The 19,040-nt window shown below is 36.2% G+C and overlaps 3 protein-coding genes across 3 annotated transcripts; all 3 read right to left on the bottom strand.

Annotated features, from left to right (window-relative positions):
* Positions 1–447: 447 nt before the first annotated feature.
* Positions 448–3,315, bottom strand: LOC141812184 (galactan beta-1,4-galactosyltransferase GALS1-like). The gene is made up of 2 exons (XM_074700215.1): positions 2,073–3,315; positions 448–1,096 (listed from the first exon to the last, which is right to left on the bottom strand). The coding sequence occupies exons 1-2, from the start codon at positions 3,269–3,271 to the stop codon at positions 718–720; spliced, it is 1,578 nt and encodes a 525-aa protein (XP_074556316.1). The 5' UTR covers positions 3,272–3,315; the 3' UTR covers positions 448–717.
* A 2,311-nt stretch (positions 3,316–5,626) lies between these two features.
* LOC141812212 (uncharacterized) lies at positions 5,627–7,317 on the bottom strand. The gene is made up of 7 exons (XM_074700257.1): positions 7,258–7,317; positions 7,052–7,178; positions 6,691–6,975; positions 6,512–6,613; positions 5,974–6,424; positions 5,844–5,871; positions 5,627–5,776 (listed from the first exon to the last, which is right to left on the bottom strand). The coding sequence occupies exons 2-5, from the start codon at positions 7,106–7,108 to the stop codon at positions 5,981–5,983; spliced, it is 888 nt and encodes a 295-aa protein (XP_074556358.1). The 5' UTR covers positions 7,109–7,178; positions 7,258–7,317; the 3' UTR covers positions 5,627–5,776; positions 5,844–5,871; positions 5,974–5,980.
* Positions 7,318–7,814: 497 nt separating this feature from the next.
* Positions 7,815–11,548, bottom strand: LOC141812211 (uncharacterized). Its single transcript, XM_074700255.1, has 4 exons — positions 9,204–11,548; positions 8,798–9,109; positions 8,635–8,722; positions 7,815–8,549 (listed from the first exon to the last, which is right to left on the bottom strand). The coding sequence occupies exons 1-4, from the start codon at positions 11,546–11,548 to the stop codon at positions 7,815–7,817; spliced, it is 3,480 nt and encodes a 1,159-aa protein (XP_074556356.1).
* Between the last annotated feature and the right edge of the window lie 7,492 nt (positions 11,549–19,040).

Below are 19,040 nucleotides of genomic sequence, written 5' to 3'. Positions count from 1 at the left end.
TAAAGCAGATTTAACTACTATTAAAGTAGTTCTTGTTTAAAATTATTTAAAGTAATTTTTATCAAAATTATTTTAGATTGTAATAAGAGTATTTTTAGAATGAAAAATAAGATAAAATATTTTTTAATGGCAAATTTCTCTTACTCAACAATGTCATTAATTTCTTAATGGCAAATTGATATTTTTTGATTGACCAACATTAATTTAAGGGGAGATGTTGTCATATGTAGCAAACATTTATTTTGTATAACATGTTTATTTTGTTTTCTATTATCTTTCCATAATTAATTTGAATAGTTATAAATAGAAAAAAAAAATCAATCATAATTAATCTGTATGGTCGTAAATAGAGAGAAATCAATATTCAAATTCCTCTAAATCAATCTTTAATTATTGTATATTCATCTATTTATTCATGAAAATGAGAGAAGAAAGATATAAGCCATATCAAAATTCTATGAAGAAAAGTTATCACATAAGTTCTTACAAAAGTGGCCAAAACAGGTAAACTTTTACTCTTGAGACATGAGAAGGATTTAACAAGCTGAACAAAGGTTTACATAAAAGAGATGAAATGAGGAGGAAAGGATCAAAAGGGCAACAATCTTAGAGATGCTTCTCCTTCGTCTATCGATCTCGATTCCGCGATGGAAGGAGAGGCTCAAAGAAGAATACTCAGTAACATCCCCAAAGAATGGATGTGCTATATATACATGGTTATGGTTTACTGCACTGATCATGGCTGCTGCACTGTTTCTGAATGGCTCCAATGGTTTGCTTCTCAAAGTTCTTGATGGTGTTTGCGAGACGCTTCATGTTGTCATCGTAAATATACGGGATCTTCTCGAACCATGTCACATTTCCAGGCGGTGGCATTGGAACAAATTCTCGGCAAGGTTCACCTAGCACATTGATTGAATTGTGGTAGTGGTAGTAGCGGATCATGTCCTCTGTGTTGTGGGTCGTCTTGCCAATGACATTTTCAGACATGTGGACACCAGTGGCATATGCATTCCTTGCCTGAATTGCGTATTTCCGGTCTCTTCTTATTCCGGTGATTGAGTTCCGGAAGACTAGCTTCTCGATTCCCCACTCCCTGAATACATAAAAATGCAGCCAAGAAATGAGAAACTACTACTCTTCACAATCAAATTATCCACCAGTAACAAAATTGCTACAACTAAATCGATCGAAAACATGTACTTAGCCCCTCATGAACTCCACCACTCCATGTCGTAGAGATTTTGTCAAACTACTTTGGTTGATATTCTTCAAGAGATAACATTCAAGTTCAAGCAAAACAAAACCTAGACTTGTGTTCAAACAAATGGGACAAATACCATAACTGCAACTACTAATTCCTTCAACAATATCTACATCAGAGTCAAAGCATATGAAGAACTATCGAACTATCGTTAACATTCTTGCATAACAATCCTAAGTACTTGAGCAAATACCACCGACGAAATGAAGCACAAGTCAAGTACCATAATTGTAACAATCACAATCCAGTTGAACAAGATTATTAGAGTAATGCATATGCAGATACTAGAATTATTTTCTCAGAGAGGATCCTAAAACACCATAACTTGAGGTCATTTGATGCACACTGAGTTCAGGAGTTCTTAAGTTTAAGCAGTAAGACGAAGAAACCAGTCGGGCACAATGGTAAAAATTGACACTCAACATCGAGAAACCATTGTGATAGCTTATCAACTAGATACACCTTCAAACTAAGGCTTTAATCAACTAGAAGTTTTTCCAAAAGTATCCTATGTTGCAAATGAATCGGAACGTTCATGAATAAGTTTAGTGTTCGGTTCGATAAATCTTGTTTATGTTCGATATAGCAAGATGAGATCCATGTTGTAGAGTCCGAATGTTTGGGTCTCATCACTTGTGATTGTAGCTGTTGTTGTTGTGCTAATTATTGCTATCAGTGACTTCAAACTATTAGTGACTTCAAACTCATTTAGATATCGACTTATTAACTAATCAACAATTAATCAGGCATTTCTTCAAGCTAAAAATCACATAATCACTGCCAATAATATTGATGAAATGGCACTCACTGGGAGTAGTTTTTGCCATGGTCGAGCACACACAGCTTGCTCGACATCGGATTCTGCTCAATGGTGAACTGAGTGTAGTCGGAGAGGTTGCGCAGCACGGCGTCGAGCGACCTCCCATCCGGCAGGTAGATGTACTCGTCCACGTCGAAGAAGAAGGTCCAATTGGCGGCGTGCCGGTACCGGTGCAAGCAATCGTTGACTACTAGGAACTGGTTGTAGTAGTAGCCGTCGTATTCGGCCTGCCCCCGGATGTCCTGAACCGTCGCTCGGCCCGCCGCCACCCACGGTTGCAGCACCGCACGCACCTCCGGCCCAACGCCGCCAGCGTCGTGGAAGACGAAGTGGGATCTGGGGCCGAAGAAGTGGGCGTGGTAGGCCATCCACTCCCTGATGCGGGTGGCGCTCAGGTTGCCGTAGAGGGAGGAGCCGCAGTAGAGGTACTCGTACTTGAACGGCGGCCGGAAGCGGGCCTCATCGAAGGAGCCCGGCGACTCCTCCAAAGCTAGTACCTTTTCGTACCGCCGGGACTTGGCGGAGTAGTAGGCGTGGAGGAGGAGCTTCCCGCCCACGTTGTCGGCGTTCGGGTTGAAAGGGAAGGTGCAGTTGACGACGACGACAGTGTAGACGCGGCCGTACCCCCAATCGGGGAGCATTTTGTAGGCCTTCGCGCGGACGGGCTGCGGCGGGGAGGCGGCGGAGGCGTTTGCGTTGGGCACCCACTCGCATTTGAACCAGGGGGTGCCGTAGACGTGAGTAGGTTTGGAGGCCAGCCCGACGGCGGCGAAGGTGGCGGGGCCGCCGCGGTAGGCGCCCATTAGGACGAAAAGCGCCGCGGCGCTTCCGTACGCCTGGAAAACGCGCTTGTTGGGATCCTTCGCCGGAGCTCTCGGAGGCAGATCGGAAAGATTGGATTTTGGTACCGGATTCGTGAAGGCGGTGGAGTTGGGAGAGGAATCGATGCCTAAGGAGAGCGCCGATTTGTGGAGGCGGGCGGTGGCGGCGGTAAGAGGGCAGGCGGCGGAGCGGGAGTCAAGCAGCGACTCGTAGGGCTGCAGCTGCCACACGGCCATGACGAGGGTGAGGACGACGAGAGTGGCGAAGAAGGCTTTCAGTTCGAGGCAGGGGAGGAGAGTAAGCGGCGGCGAAGCACCACCGTTTCCCACTCCTCCATTGCCATCCTTCCTCGCAATGGCTTTCATCGATTGCTCTTCCGCTGCAGCTGCTACTTCGTCTTCTTCCTGCTGCTTTCTTCCTCTTGCTGCTGCTCCACTGCCCAAACTGGAAATGGTCATGATATTAAAAAACAAAAAGAATTAAGAAAAAAATATATATAAAAAAAAGAATTGTGGGAAGAGATTGAGCTACGGTGCAAAAGCCATAAAGTTGACAACAATTCTTTTGTTGTTAATTAAAGGCTTCTGGATCCATTAGCTCAGCCACAATAGTGGGAGTGTAATCGAATCGAGCTAAGTCGAAAGTTAAGGAGTTCTGGTTTGATCTCTATTTATTTTTCTTAAATTTGAGTTTAATTTGAGTTTAATTTGAGTTTGATTTGAATTTTAATTCTTAAACTTGAGTTTAACTCATAATAAAATTAAATAGTTCATGAACTATTCAAATTCGATTCAAAAATGACTCATTTAAAAGTTAAACGAGTTTAGTTTGAGTTTGATTTGAAAATAACTTGTTTAAAAATTAGATCAATTTGCATTGATGGATGAACCTTCTAGACACATTTGAAGTGCTAGAAATATGAATAAAAAATAGATGGAAATGGACTCTAATGTGTACTAAAGGAACTAGGAACTATGTTGAAAGTTAAGTGACATTAAGGTTGATTTATAATGAATAACAATTGTAGAAGTCGTGAACAAATGCATGCTTGCATTAACCGTAAATGTCTTTTGTGTGAGTCCACCCTAATCAATTTTTTTTTTCTATTTGCTCATGTGTGTAAATTAATGTGTCAAATTTGAAATGGTCGGATATGATCGGATGTTAATAAGGAATCTATAATCGTCGGACAGAAACAACCGACCAGAACCCCTATTTAAGGAGGATATGACCTCAAACAAAAGGAGACAAGATAAACAAAAATTCTGCCATAGGGAAGATCCATCCATTCCCCTCACATTCTCCTCATCCCTATTGAGTAACCCACTCGGTAGGTCTTTTGTGATAGCATTTGGATACATGCTCGATTCTCCATGAATAACTCGTGCTTCGTTGTGTACGTGATCGTGTCATGGTATCTTGAGAAATAAATATCCAATGTGACTTCGAAATATCACCAAAAGGGATGAAATCTATTTTTTTAAAAAATTATATTATACACGAGCCTCAGTAATCTCTCCTTCTTGATTCGGGTCTCAAGAATAGATAACCCACTCAGACTCCACTACAAAAATAACTGCCATTTGCAACGAATTTTGCGACGAAAAAATCAAGAATTTTCGTTGCTAAACCATTTTGCGACGAAAATTGCGACAAAAATGTTTTTGTTGGGAATAGGCTGTCGCAACGAATTGCGACGAAAAATTATTAATTCGTCGCAAATCTTCGTCGCAGAATTCGTCGCAACTTGTTCGTCGCAATATTCGTCGCAAATCTTTAGCAACGAAAAAGTAAATTCGTTCCAAATTTGCGTCGAAAATACAATTCGTCGCAGATTTTCCTAAAATGTAGACGATCAAATTTTGCGACGAAATTGTACGTTTTGTCGCAACTTTCCGACGAAAATGGAAGTTTCGTTGCAAATTTGCGACAAAACAGGCAATTTCGTCGGAAATTTGCAACGAAATATGCAATTTCGTCGGAAATTTGCAACGAAACACGAAAATTCGTCGCTAAATTGCAACGAAAACTGCATTTTCGTCGGAAAACTAAGAGTTATAAGAAGTCGATATCACAGCACAGTACCTATTTTGTTGCGACGAAATTAAATATTTCGTTGCGTATTTCCAACGAAACAGGAAATTTCGTCGCAAAATATCCCAATTTTTGCGACGAAATTGTATGTTTTGTCGCAAGTTTCCGACGAAAATGCAAGTTTCGTTGCAAATTTGCGACAAAACAGGCAATTTCGTCGGAAATTTGCAACGAAAGATCATGTTTTGTCGCAAAATAGCGACAAATTAAGTTAATTCGTCGCAAAAAGCCGCAGACAAGAATTCGATAAGTTTCGATAAGTTTGCGACGAAAAAGCTTTTCGTCGCAAATGTCGTCGCAAATCAAAAAAAAATTTCACAGATTCATTTCGTTTATTCGAAATATGAAACCTGTTTACATACAAATCTCCAACCATATGAAATATACATCCACATGCATGATATAAACACATCCACATGATATAAACACATCCACAACCATCCACAACCATTCACATCCATAAATAATCACATACAGAAACATAAACATATCTAAATATCCACAAACATAAATACATGTAAATGTATCAAATAAACTCCAATCCAGATATCAAACATATACAACTCAAAGTGCAAAGTATCAAATATCAGTACACCAAATGAAACATAAAGTCCAAGTGCATCAAAGTATCAAATGAAACAACCAAATCCATAATAAAATACATATATAAAAAGTATCTGAATGGCCCAAAAAGAAAGCATCACCGTCCATAGTATCAACCTCGGGTAATACTTTCTGCATCACTGATTTCTTCTTCTTCATCATCATTTCTTTTTCTACACAAGAAAACAAAAATATTAGAAATTATTTATAACAAATACAGTATAAAATGTAAAAATTTACCTTTTGGCCATCCTTGGTTTCATCAACCCTGTTCAAAATAAAATAATGATATTAATTAGTAAAAAGTAGTTACAAATATAAAAAAATAAAAGCAATATTAAATGTGAGAAATATTAAAAAGATACACAACTAGGCTATCAAGAAGAATCGTCTTCACCGTCGTCACCGTCATCATCATCATGGGGAACCGGAGGAAGCTGACTCGGAGCAGAGCCTAACTGAAAATGCTGCATAATCATCTGTTGTTGTCTGCGCATTTCATTCATTTCTTCATTCTGTTGTCTGCGCATTTCTCTCATTTCTTCATCCCGTTGAATAATTATGCCTTTTAATTGAGAGACTTCTTCAGTTAGGCTGTTTATTTGTGCCCTCATTGCTGGTGTGGAGGAAGAAGAGGAAGAGGTGCCAGCAACTCGATGAGTTCTGCTAAGAGAACCCATTCCCAATATCCTCCCCCCCTTTGATCCTCCAGTCACCTCCAACCAGATACTCAAGTCATTTCCAATGGAGGGCTCTGATCCATCAGCATTATCACTAGCACTTGAACTCCTCTGTGCTAGCTCGACCTCATCAAATTTTTCCTGTATTGAAATATAAATACATTTAATAAGTTAAACAACATACATAACTATTAAAATTCATTTAAGTTAAATAATTTAAATTTAAACCTTCATAGCTCTAGCTCTGTCCCCGCTCCAAGTCTTATCTTTTTTTTGAAATGTGCGGGTAAATGTCTCAATAACAGAAGGCTCCTTCCCCATCTCCTTAGTCTAAAATTAAAAATCATTGTTAGAAATAAAGAAATAAGTTAAATTATAATAATAAAATAGTATATAGAAAAATTTACCAATCTACGCGTGTGTTCCTCGATGTTGATAGAGCCTCCCGCATATGTAGCAGATGAGTCACCAGAATTATATGATTGATTTGTCCTGTTCTGGTGACTTCGTTGTTTGCTTTCCTCGGTATCCCAAACACCTTTGATCCTTGTCCAATTCTCATCAGTGATACAAGGTGGTTTTTTATTGCTGATCTTGGCATGATGTATTGTGTGACGAATGTGATCCCCACATTTTTTTTTAAAAATTCTCTTTATTTCCATTTCATGTGATGGATCCCAAGTGAATGCTCGCTGAAATACATAAAAATAAATAGTTAGATATATTAAATTGTATATGATTTAATAATTAAATTAATATAAAATATACCTTGAATTCAGTCCACCATAAATCCTTGGTGGGTCCTGGAGTGCTTGTGTAAGTCATTGAAGCTCCTCCCCAATGATTATTAACAATTCGATTAACTTGACGAATAATTGTTACTGAATTTTCGAAACTATATAAAAAAATTCAAACAAACATTATTATTAATAAAAAAAATATATAAATATAAAAAATAATCTGAATATACTTACGAATCGCCAAGAGGGACTACAAACTCCCGATGCTGGTCAGTAGCAGACTGTACCGGAGAAGGGTTGGGAGACTGCACCAGCGACGGCTGTGGTGGTGAAGGTGCATGCGAAGGTCCTACAGCAGTGGGCGGTGAAGGTGCATGCGAAGGTCCTACAGCAGTGGGCGGTGAGTGGGCGGTGGGCGGTGAAGGTGTATGCGAAGGTCCTGCAGCCTGTCCAGATGGTGATGGAGACTGGCCAGCAGGACTACTGCGTCGACTATGTCCACCTCTGCGCATCTGTGTAACAAAATTGTTATCAGATCAAATAATAAATAATTTTTACATTAAGAGGAATAGTAATATGGAAATACTTACCATCTGTGCTAGGTATGAGGTGAGTAGATGTCAAACAGCTAGAAAATGTAAATAATATGACCTGTAATTAAGAACATATCAGAAATAATTACAGTGCATCAATAGTTTATAAACAAGTAACCAAGTTATATAAATATGGCGAATACAACTAAATAACTCATAAAATAAGTCTTACCATTATTTATAAAAGATCTTATTTTTTTATATAAAATCAAAATCTTCATTTTCATTGTCATTATCATCGTCGTCATCATCTTCGTTATCATCGTCGTCGTCGTCATCGTCGTCGTCGTCGCTCTCAGCGTCTTCATTAATATTTTGATTAAGTTCACTTGCATCAACATTAATTACAATTCCGCTTGGATCTCGTAATGTTGAAATATCATGTTCTTCAGTCTCAAATGTGTTTCTAACTTCCTCTTGTTGATATGCAATGTCTTCCCAACGTTCCTCAATTTTTGACCGTGCTTTAGTTTTACATACAACCCACCAATCAATTTTGTCACGTCTCAAACTAGGATACGAAGCATAGAATACCTGAATAGCTTGTTGTGCCAACACAAATGGTTCATATCGTCTATAAAACCTTTTATGATTTATTTCAACCAACTTGTACTGTGGATGCACTTTCATTCCTCTAATTGGGTCAAACCACCGACACATAAACAAAATCACTTTCATTTCTGGTCCGGGATATTCTATCTCTATAATTTCATCCAGCAAACCATAAAAATCATTGCTTGCACTGGCTCTGTCATTATTTGATGACTGAACACATACTCCACTATTCATTGTACTTTTTCCCATTCCATATTCCTGAGTATGAAAATTATATCCATTTATGAAATATGCTGGCCAAGTGCGTACCAATGCTTTCGGACCCCAAGAAAGATGCAATAGAAATTCATGGTCAAGGTGAGCTTGATTGTCATAAACCTAAAATCCAAAAAACATGTATAAAAATTGTCATATGTATATATATAAATGATAGTATAAATTAGCTAGATTGACTACTACTTACATATGATTTGAACCACGGGAAAAATTCTTCATCACAATATCGATCAAAGTCTTGTGCCGACATTTCAGAATATAATTGTTGAAAAATCCTACAATAAAATTAAATGACAGTCACACATGTGCCAAAATATAAGATATTACCAACATAAAAAATATATACTTACTCGAAATATGGCGTGACTTCTGGACAATTCAGTAAAATATATGTCTGAGCTGCACGCAATTCTTGACCAGTTAAATATCTCTCCTTACATTGTCCACTTGGTCGACCAAGATAGTTAAAAATTGAAAATTCCTTTAAATTTTGATCAATAGGACCTTCATCATTTCTTCCTGGCCTCTGCCTTTTGCTTTTAACGTGAGGCTCAAAATAATATGAAGCAAAAGTTGTTACTTCCTCGACGATATATGCATTGACAATGGAGGCTTCAACATGTGCTTTATTTTTAACCTTTCTCTTCAAATGATATAAAAATCTGCTTATCATATAAGAAATCAGATTAGACACCAAAATATAAAATAATTAAGATCAATAAATATTTAGTCATTATTCGAAATTTATAATAGTACCTTTCAAATGGATACATCCATCGATAATGGACAGGACCTCCAACTTTAGCCTCATATGGCAAGTGAACCAAAAGATGTTCCATGGAGTCAAAAAATGATGGTGGAAAAATTCTTTCTAAATTGCACAAAATGATTGGAATATTTTTCTCTAAAGTCTCCATGTGTGAATGTCTTAAAACTGTTGAGCAAAGATCGTGAAGGAAAATACTTAACTCTGAAATTGCAGCCCAGACAAAATTTGGTAACAGCTCCTTAAATGCAATAGGAATAAGTCTTTCCATGAATATATGACAATCATGACTTTTCATACCAATTAATTTGTATTCTTTCAAATCAACACATCTTCCAATATTAGAGACATAACCATCTGGAAATTTCAAAGATTTTAACCATTCACAAACAATACGTCTCTGCTCTCTATTTAATGTATAGATTGCCTTTGGCTTTGGCCCCCTACTATTTTCATCGACATCAAGACTGGGTCTTTTACAAATCAATCGCATATCTTTTCTTGCATTCAAATTATCTTTTGTTTTTCCAGGGATATCCATGACTGTATTTATCAGATTATCAAAAACATTTTTCTCAATATGCATCACATCTAGATTATGATGTAGTAAATGATTGTACCAGTACGGTAGCTCCCAAAATATACTTCGTTTAGTCCATTTATGTGTGCTCCCATATTCATAAGGTGTACCATGTGGATCTTCAATAACTGAAGGAAAGTTATAAACTCTGTACCAAAGCTGTTGACCTGATAATCTCATTGGTGGAGGTGTTCTTTCAACTCTATTTTTAGTGAATTCATCTTTATTCCTCCTGAATTTGTGATTTGCTGGTAAAAATTGTCTATGACAATCAAAATAGCTGGCTTTCCTTCCATGTTTCAATCTGAATGATTTGGATCTTTCCATACATATTGGACATCCTAAAATTCCTGCGGTACTCCATCCTGATAACATGCCATAAGCTGGAAAATCATTTATCGTCCAAAGCAGTGCAGCCTTCATTACAAACGTCTGATTAGTATGAATATCATATGTAAGACAACCATCATTCCATAATTGTTTCAGCTCTGCAATCAGTGGTTGCATGTAAACATCAATTAACTTTTTCGGATTTTGAGGGCCAGGCACAACCAATGTTAAAAACATATACGGTGTTTTCATACACATCCCAGGTGGCAGATTATACGGAGTTAATATAACTGGCCAACATGAATAAGTTCTACCTGATTTACCAAAAGGAGCAAATCCATCAGCACATAAACCCAATCTTATATTCCGAATTTCAGTTGCAAATTCTGGATATGTTCTATCAAAATTTTTCCATGCCTCTGCATCTGATGGATGACACATTAGATCATCTTCTGTTTGATGATTTGCATGCCAAGTCATATGTTCAGCAGTTGCTTCTGATGCATATAGTCTTTGTAACCTAGGAGTCAAAGGCAAATAAAATAGATGACTGTATGCTTTACGTCGTTGTTGAGGCTTATTGCTTCTCTTGTACCTAGCTTGATTACAAAATTTGCAAACATCTGCATTTTGATCTTCTCCCCAATATATCATGCAACCATCTCTACAAGCATCAATCCTTTCCACTGGAAGACCTAAGTCTTTCACAAGTTTTTTCATACTATAATAATCAGTAGGCATGTTGTGATCACGCGGAAGTGCCTCTCCCATAACTTGAACAAAATCATTAAAACAATTTTCAGACACATTATGCTCAGCTTTTACATTCAATAATCTTGCAGTCAGAGATAATTGAGTGTGAGTGTCACAACCAGCCCACAACGGTTCATCTGCAGCACTTAGCATTCCTTGAAATTGTTGATATGTCTGATTATTTAAATTCTCATAAACATTTTGTTCATGTACCCCTTCAAATGGTGATGTATAAGTAGCAAATGTTTGTTCATCTGTTGGAGGACAACTAGAGCTTGCAAAACTCGGATCAGAAAATATATTATGACTTCCTGAACTATGATATGGATTGAATTGGTTATAAGCACTTTGATCACCACTCACTGCAGCTGACGCTTGTATATTTTGTCCATAATAATCCTCGTCAGGTATAAATGGTTCACCATGGCATGTCCAATTATAATAATTCGGAGTAAAACCAAATCTACACAGATGTTCGCGAACCTTGTTACATTGTAAAAATTTACCATTATGACATTTTCTACAAGGACATCTTATCTTTTCTCCATCCATAAATTCAACATGAGAGGTTGCAAATTCAATAAATTGTTCCATTCCAACAATATATTCATCAGTTAAACCTTTACGGTTAGGTTTGTTCTTTCTATACATCCAACCCCTTTCAATCTGCATTTTTATTTTCCTGTTTAAAATTTAAAAAATTATTAAACTTAACTATAACATATTAAACCTAATTACATAAACAACAACTATGACATATAAAACATAAACCTAACATATCATAAGACATACAAAACATTTAATAATTAACCTCTATAACAACCATAAAATCTATAAAACAATCATGACCATAATTATTTGATCTATTTAATTATAGTGATAGAGAACATGAAACCTAACAACAACTATGACATATATAGAAAAGATAAACCTAACATATCATAAGACATACAAAACATATCATAAATAACCTCTATAACAAGCATAAAAAATATAAATCAATCATGACCATAATTACTTAATCTATTTAACTATAGCGACCGAAGATTACATGGTATTTCTTTTTCTGCACAATCCAAAATATCATGTAATTTCGATCGCTATAGTTAAATAGAAAAGATAGTAATCATGGATATATATCAATTAAGAATAAAAAATTTATACTTACAACACGTGAACGCAGGAGTATACGTAGGACCTTCACACCTCAAAGTAGAACCTGCACAATAAAATAATAACAATGTTATATTATATAACCAAGCTAATTACTTAAAATATATTTAAAAAAATTTAACATAAGATACACTAACCCTAACCCTATACCCTAATCCTATTCAATAATCCAAATCGTATACATTAATCACAAACCCTATTTAACCCTATACCCTAATACTATTCAATAACCCTAACCCTAAACATCAATCACTAACCCTAACCCTAAACATCAAACACTAACCCTAATCCTAAACATCAATAACTAACCCTAACCCTAAACATCAATCACTAACCCTAACCGTAACCCTAAACATAACCACTAATCTAATTAAACCCTACATAACCACTAATCCAACCCTAACCCTAAAATTAACCACTAATATAATTAAACCCAATTCGATTAACACAAACCTAACCCCCCCCCCCCCCCCCCCCACTGTGGCCGGCCAGCACCCCACCAGTGGCTGGCCGCCGCCGGCCACACCACCGGTCGCCGCCGCCGGCCACACCAACGCCGGCCGCCACACTTGCGCGCCGCCAACACACCTGCACGACACCAACGCCCGCCAACACACCTGCACGACACCAACGCCCGCCGCCAGGCGGCCGCCGCCGGCCAGCACCAGCAACCCTAGCACTGCTGGCCGGCGAGCTCCAGCAACCCGCCCGACCACCCCTTTCCAGCCCCACAAACGAAAAAGAACAGCGAAAAACGAAATAAAAGGAGATCTTACCTTCGAGCAAGGAGAGGAAGCGCCGCCGGAGGAGATTGCCGTCGCCGGAGAAGCTGGAAGGCGAGAGAGGGAGAAAAATCGCGAGATGGCAGCGCTGCGGGAGAGGAAAATCGCGAGGGGGGAGAAAAGGGGATCGGCGGAAACTTTTAATCTAGGGTTTTTTGCGACGAAATTTTATTCGACGCCATATTCGTCGCAATTTGCGACAAATATACTAAATTGTCGCAAATTTGCGACGAATACTATTATTCGTCGCAAATTTGCAACGAATAATAGAATTCGTCGCAAAATCACGTGGGTCCCGGGTGAGTAAGTGGCACCGGAAACGAGAAATTTAGCAACGAATAAATCTAATCGCCATATTCGTCGCAATTTGCGACAAATATACTAAATTGTCGCAAATTTGCGACGAATAAAATATTATTCGTCGCAAATTTGCAACGAATAATAGTATTCGTCGCAAATTTGCAACGAATAATAGTATTCGTCGCAAATTTGCAACGAATAATAGTATTCGTCGCAAAATTTGCAACGAATAATAGTATTCGTCGCAAAATCACGTGGTTCTTTGGCACCGGAATCGAGAAATTTAGCAACGGATAAATCTAATCGCCATTTTCGTCACAAGATTTCCGACAAAAATACTAAATTGTCGCCAACTTGCGACGAATCCGTCGTTCGTCGCAATTTCAGCGACAAAAAAACGTTATTCGTCGCAACTTATATGGATTGGAATATTTTAATTTTTCCGGGAACTCCAATATTAGCCACGAATTTACTTATTCGTCGCAAATTTGCGACGAATAAGTCAATTCGTGGCTAAATTGCGACAAATTTAGCGACAAACTTTGTTCATCGCAAACTTTACCACAAAAAAATTTTTGTCGCAAAATTCGTTCTAAATTAGCAACGAATTTTGTTTTTGTCGCAAATTTTGTCTCAAATTTGCGACAAATAAATTTTGTCGCAAAAGTTTGTTGCTAAACACCCTTATTTTTGTAGTGCAACAGTCGGTTTATTTATATGTGTGAATGAAAAGGAAAAGCCAACTAATGATAATGCTAGCTGTGAATTATTGGAAATTTGATTATAGTATGAATATAATTATATTAATTAATTAACTTTTCTTGATTTGATACGTTGGATGATATAAACTTATCCAAAGTAAGTCGTAAGTAGCATGAATTAATGATTATCATTTAGGTAAATATTAAAAAGGAGTCTTTTATTTTAATTATATATATATATATATATATACCATTTTGATATTATGCGCGACTCCCTCATGCGCGTCCGTGAGCGCCACGCGATCCACCGTCCATCACGCAATCGTGTGCCAGATCTGATTGTCCAAATGTGAGAATGTACAGTGATCTGCCCCTGACCCCCGCCGCTGTCGACCGCCATCGCCGCGTCGTCCGGCCACCACTGGCCGCCGGCCGGGCACGATTGACACGCCATTCGCCGGTACGTCGATCGGCATCAGATTCTGGCCGGATTGTGATTGGAATCCGGTGCAATTTGGTCAAAAACGCGGTCAGCAATAGTGCGCGTCGATTTCTGACTAAATCGTGGTCGAATTCCGACCAAATCGCGTCGAAAATCGGTGCGTGCCATTGACGTCGCGTTCCGGCCAAATTGTGTCGGATTCTGACCACAATCCGGTCAGAATCCGACTCTGGCCGATGCGCTGGCAAGTGGCGCGTCGATCGTGCCCGGGCCAATGGCTGACGGTGGCCGGATGACGCGGCGATAATGGCCGACAGTGGCAGGAGTCGACTGTGTCACTTATGGAGTCGCGCAGCATAGGTCGCGCAGAGTATCAAAAAAAAATAATAATCCCAGTTAGTCATATTGACTCAATCCTAAGGGTTTTTTGTTTTCGTCGCTCGCCCTCGGGATACAGCCCGGGTATAGTTTTCCGCCCTTGCATTATGGAGTCGCAGCACGCAGAATATCAAAACTCTATATGTATGTATGTATATAATTTTTTTAATAATAAAAATAAGAGGCGCGTGTGAAGAGCATTAATTCGGTTGCATGGCCAATTCTCTACTGAATGAATCAAATAAAAAACAAAAACAAAATCAAATCTGGCCATGAAAGAATTTATTAGGTGAGCCATCTGGTTCATAAGACACGCATTCATTCCTTCATTTATTGAAATCCAAAAAGAACAAAGAAGAAGATTGAAATGGGATGGTCGGACGAGTAACTCAACTGATTCTCTCGATCGTACGATTAGGTGGCAAGCCAACGTCGGCGGAGGCCGAGGCTGCTACTAGCTCAATGATGCCCCATGCCACAAAATGCACAAGCCAGGGGAGAAAGGAAAGGAAAGACAAGGCAAGGCGAGTATAGAGATGATGGATGGGATGGGATGGCTGGCGTCTCTCACTGTGAGGGTGTCATATTTGTTTGCTATTAGGAAGAAGAAGAAAGGAAGGAAGGAAGGTGGTGGGGATGCATTAAGTTGAAGGGTCTCTGATCTGCGTTGCTGTCCGGACCCAAACGCAGCAGCGGGGGCGGCGCTTTCCGAGAGAAGTAGAAGAAGAAGACACGAACGGCTGCGGCGTCAGCCTCTCGAGATGTTAAATCCCGGCGGAAGCGTTGAAAGAGAAAGCAGAGCATGCCAAAACAAGCAAAAAAAACAAAACAAAACAAAACGATAATTGTGATGATGCTTTTAATCGACGATGGAAACGTCGCGTCACGTGTTGCTTCTGAAAACAGCCAGGCGCTTCCCTCCCGTTGCTGAATTTCATTTTTTGTATATATATTAATTGACGATTTTTTTTTATATAATTTAAATTTTATTAATGGTGAGACGAATCAATTCATAATAGAATTAATGAATTCATTAAAGTCGTGGATCAATCCTATGGAACCGCTCAATTCCACCTTTTACAGAAAAAAATGAATTCATTAAAAAAAACAATGCGAAATGAGTCAGTTCATCAATTTAGTGGATTAAAAGATCTTCAATTTAATTCAAAATATATGTCAAAAAATATTTAAAAATTTTAAATTTAGATTACAATTTAAATGGATCAAATTAAAATTTTTAAATTTAAATTACAATTTAAATGGAACAAGTCCATTAATTTATTAAATTTTTTATTTTAATTTTAAATTTTAAAAAAATAAATAAATTTTCTCAATCCGAACCAATTCATATCTGTTACCAATCAATTCATGCGAGTCACAAGCAGCCTAGATAAATTGGTCCACCTGAATCTATTTTAAAATGAATTAATAAAATTTTAATTTAATTTGTTTAAATTAAATTGATTATGACAACTCAATCTACTTTTTTTTTTACTTTACTTTTAAAATATTTGTCTTATATCAAATTTTTTTATTCTCCTAAATATTTTACTATTGTATCTGGATTAAATTCATAATATAATTTATACAGAAATTCACATTTGGATGGGGCGAGTCATAATAAATAATAAGAAGATTCAAAATAAAGAAATAACACTCTCACAACTATAATGGTAAAATATTTAAAGGGACAAATAAAAAGATGATCTCTTCTAAATATTTTAAAAAGAATGAATATTTTATATATCGATTTTTGAAAATACAATCGAAATAATAAAACTTAAAGGGGTTGCTTCTAAATTTGCTCATTTTACTTTTCCTCCTTGTGAGTATATTAAATTGAATTGAATTGAATTAATCGAAATTAAATTGAATTGAATTTTTTAAAATTAATCCAATCGATTAAATTTTTAAATAAAAACTAAACAAATCGAACCGATAAAATATCGATTAATTCGATCGAAAACTGAATTAATAGAAATAATTAAAATTTTTAAATATTAGAAAAGATTTATCGATTAATTAGATATTTATAAATTTACTAATTTAGAAATTTTATTTTTATATTAATAAATTTAATTTACTAATTTAATAAATTTTAATAAATTTTTATTTTAAATTTAAAATCAAACTAAATTAATTATTTTTAAAAAATAAAATTCTAAAATAATTAAATTGATTTTTAAAATTTAATTAATTTATTAATTTAATAAAATTTTTACTTACTCCTATTCTCTTATTTGCTTTTTTTTATTGTAAGAGCATCCATAATCCACTCCCATTATAACATACTCGACCTCATTAAAAAATATGGAGTGCACTGCCACATACTCTTTATAATAACATATCTCTTTTACCCACATTCCATTTAATATTAACACTCATTATTTATAGGTACCAATGTCTACTCAATCATCTTAATATTATATCATATTAAATGAATATATTTTAAAAATATTTTAAAATATTAAAAATATTATTATTATTTTTAATAATAATCTTATTTTTAAAATAATAATTTTACTATTTTTAATTTTAAAATTTAATTGAACATGTTCAATTGTTTGAATGCATTCAACTGGAGGGGTGTTATAACCCCCTCCACAATGATGTTTAATACCAATGAAGTATTATAACACTCTGTTAGAGCATTCATTGTGGATGTTCTAAGGTGCTTTTTATTTAGTGTAGTTATTATTTTGAATCAATTGATGATGTATTGAAACATATTTCACCTTCATTCTCTAAGGTAGATGTGTCCGTGGGATCGGGCCAGCTACCCCCAAGGATTGAGTCCATGAGATTGACTGGAATTTATCATTTTTTCTAAGGCCGATGTGCTTTAGTGACCAAAACAGAAATTAATTCTGAAACACTGACCACTCTATGACTCCGTAGTCAATATTTTAGAATTATTTTCCTGTTAAAAAAAAATTAATCGGTAGTATATCATAGTTTAAAAATTAATTCATAAATATCTGATTAACTATGACAATGTAAATTGGATAGGTTGGAGGCACAAAACTGAGTTTTATAGCATATGAACTTTTACAAAAGCTTATCTGATCTGAAAAATTCTCTTCTTCTTCCTTGTTCATCAATCGATTGTGATTGTGATGATGAAAAAATTACTTTTAGAGACATATTTAAGATTTTGAATGTTCTTTGCCATATCCTTCTGTAAAAAAGTGGAATCCGCCACCTTAGCAGTTCCACACAATCAACTCCACGACCATATGTAAGGATTCTTTGCCATACCCCATCAACGAAAGACCCTACAGAAAATTTTAACACTTCCCAATGTTCCAACTGGTTCTTTCTCTTTCTCCTGCAAAGCCACTAACAAAACTTGGAAAATGGAATAGGGAAACAAACCTTTCCATCAATTAGGCACGCCTCATGTTGATCTCTCATCTCATCTTTAGCGTTCGATTTAATAAAAATGTATTTATATTAGTTCAAAATATATAAAATTAATTAAATAAATAAATTTAAATTTATTAAATTAAATAAATAAACTTAAATATATTTGCCTTCCAATTAGTTTGTATTTATAATAAGAGATCATAAATTATTTATGAATAATATTCATGAATTAAATTTATAAACCTCAACAAACATACTTAAATTGGTACTAGAATGATAAAATTAACACAAGAACAAGATTCGAATCTCCTAAGATTCATTGTCTTAGAGGACAAATACTTCTCACTTAGGCGAGGCCGCTCAATATTATAATTTACCACTCTTCCACAAATTTTGACTTAGGGACCCGCGGTTCGATCCCCAACTACGGCGTATTTACAGGAATTTTCCTCCAAATGAGGAACGCAATCAAAGGATGCTGAGCATCTAGATTGGCCGTCGTATGTGCTTCCCGATTTACCCTGGTGGTCGGTGGAAAACTTCCGTGGGACCGGACCGGCCACCCCCAAAGATTGAGTCCATGAGACTGACTGAGATTTATCATTTTTTTTTAATGTGAAACACTTAGAGTAACATTACCACCTTTTATCACATATGAATTAAATTTATAAATTATATTCATAAATAAATAAATAAATAAGCAAATAAAATAAATTATAATTCAAATTTACTAAATAACTAAATAAATTTAAAAATGTAAAAATTTTAAAAAATTAAATAAAAATTAAAAACTCAATATATCTATATGAACCAAGCTAAACTTACATTTGTAATGAAGAAACTAAATCAAACTTGAACGATCACTCTAAAAATATAATTCATTTTAAATTTGATTTGATTCAACTTAATTATCTTATCAAATAAACTTAAACAACACAAAATTTAACTCAACTGGACTAATTTACAGCCTTATAATTACCTACTTCTGCATCATTCCTGATAAATTTTCTTGCAATTGAAGT

The sequence above is a fragment of the Curcuma longa genome, chromosome 18, assembly GCF_044706935.1.
Source record: "Curcuma longa cultivar G26 ecotype Majalengka, Jawa Barat chromosome 18, ITB_CL_G26_1.1, whole genome shotgun sequence".
Classification (NCBI taxonomy): Eukaryota; Viridiplantae; Streptophyta; class Magnoliopsida; order Zingiberales; family Zingiberaceae; genus Curcuma; species Curcuma longa.
Note: the sequence above shows the minus strand (reverse complement) of the source record. Positions and strands in the feature narration are given on the sequence as shown.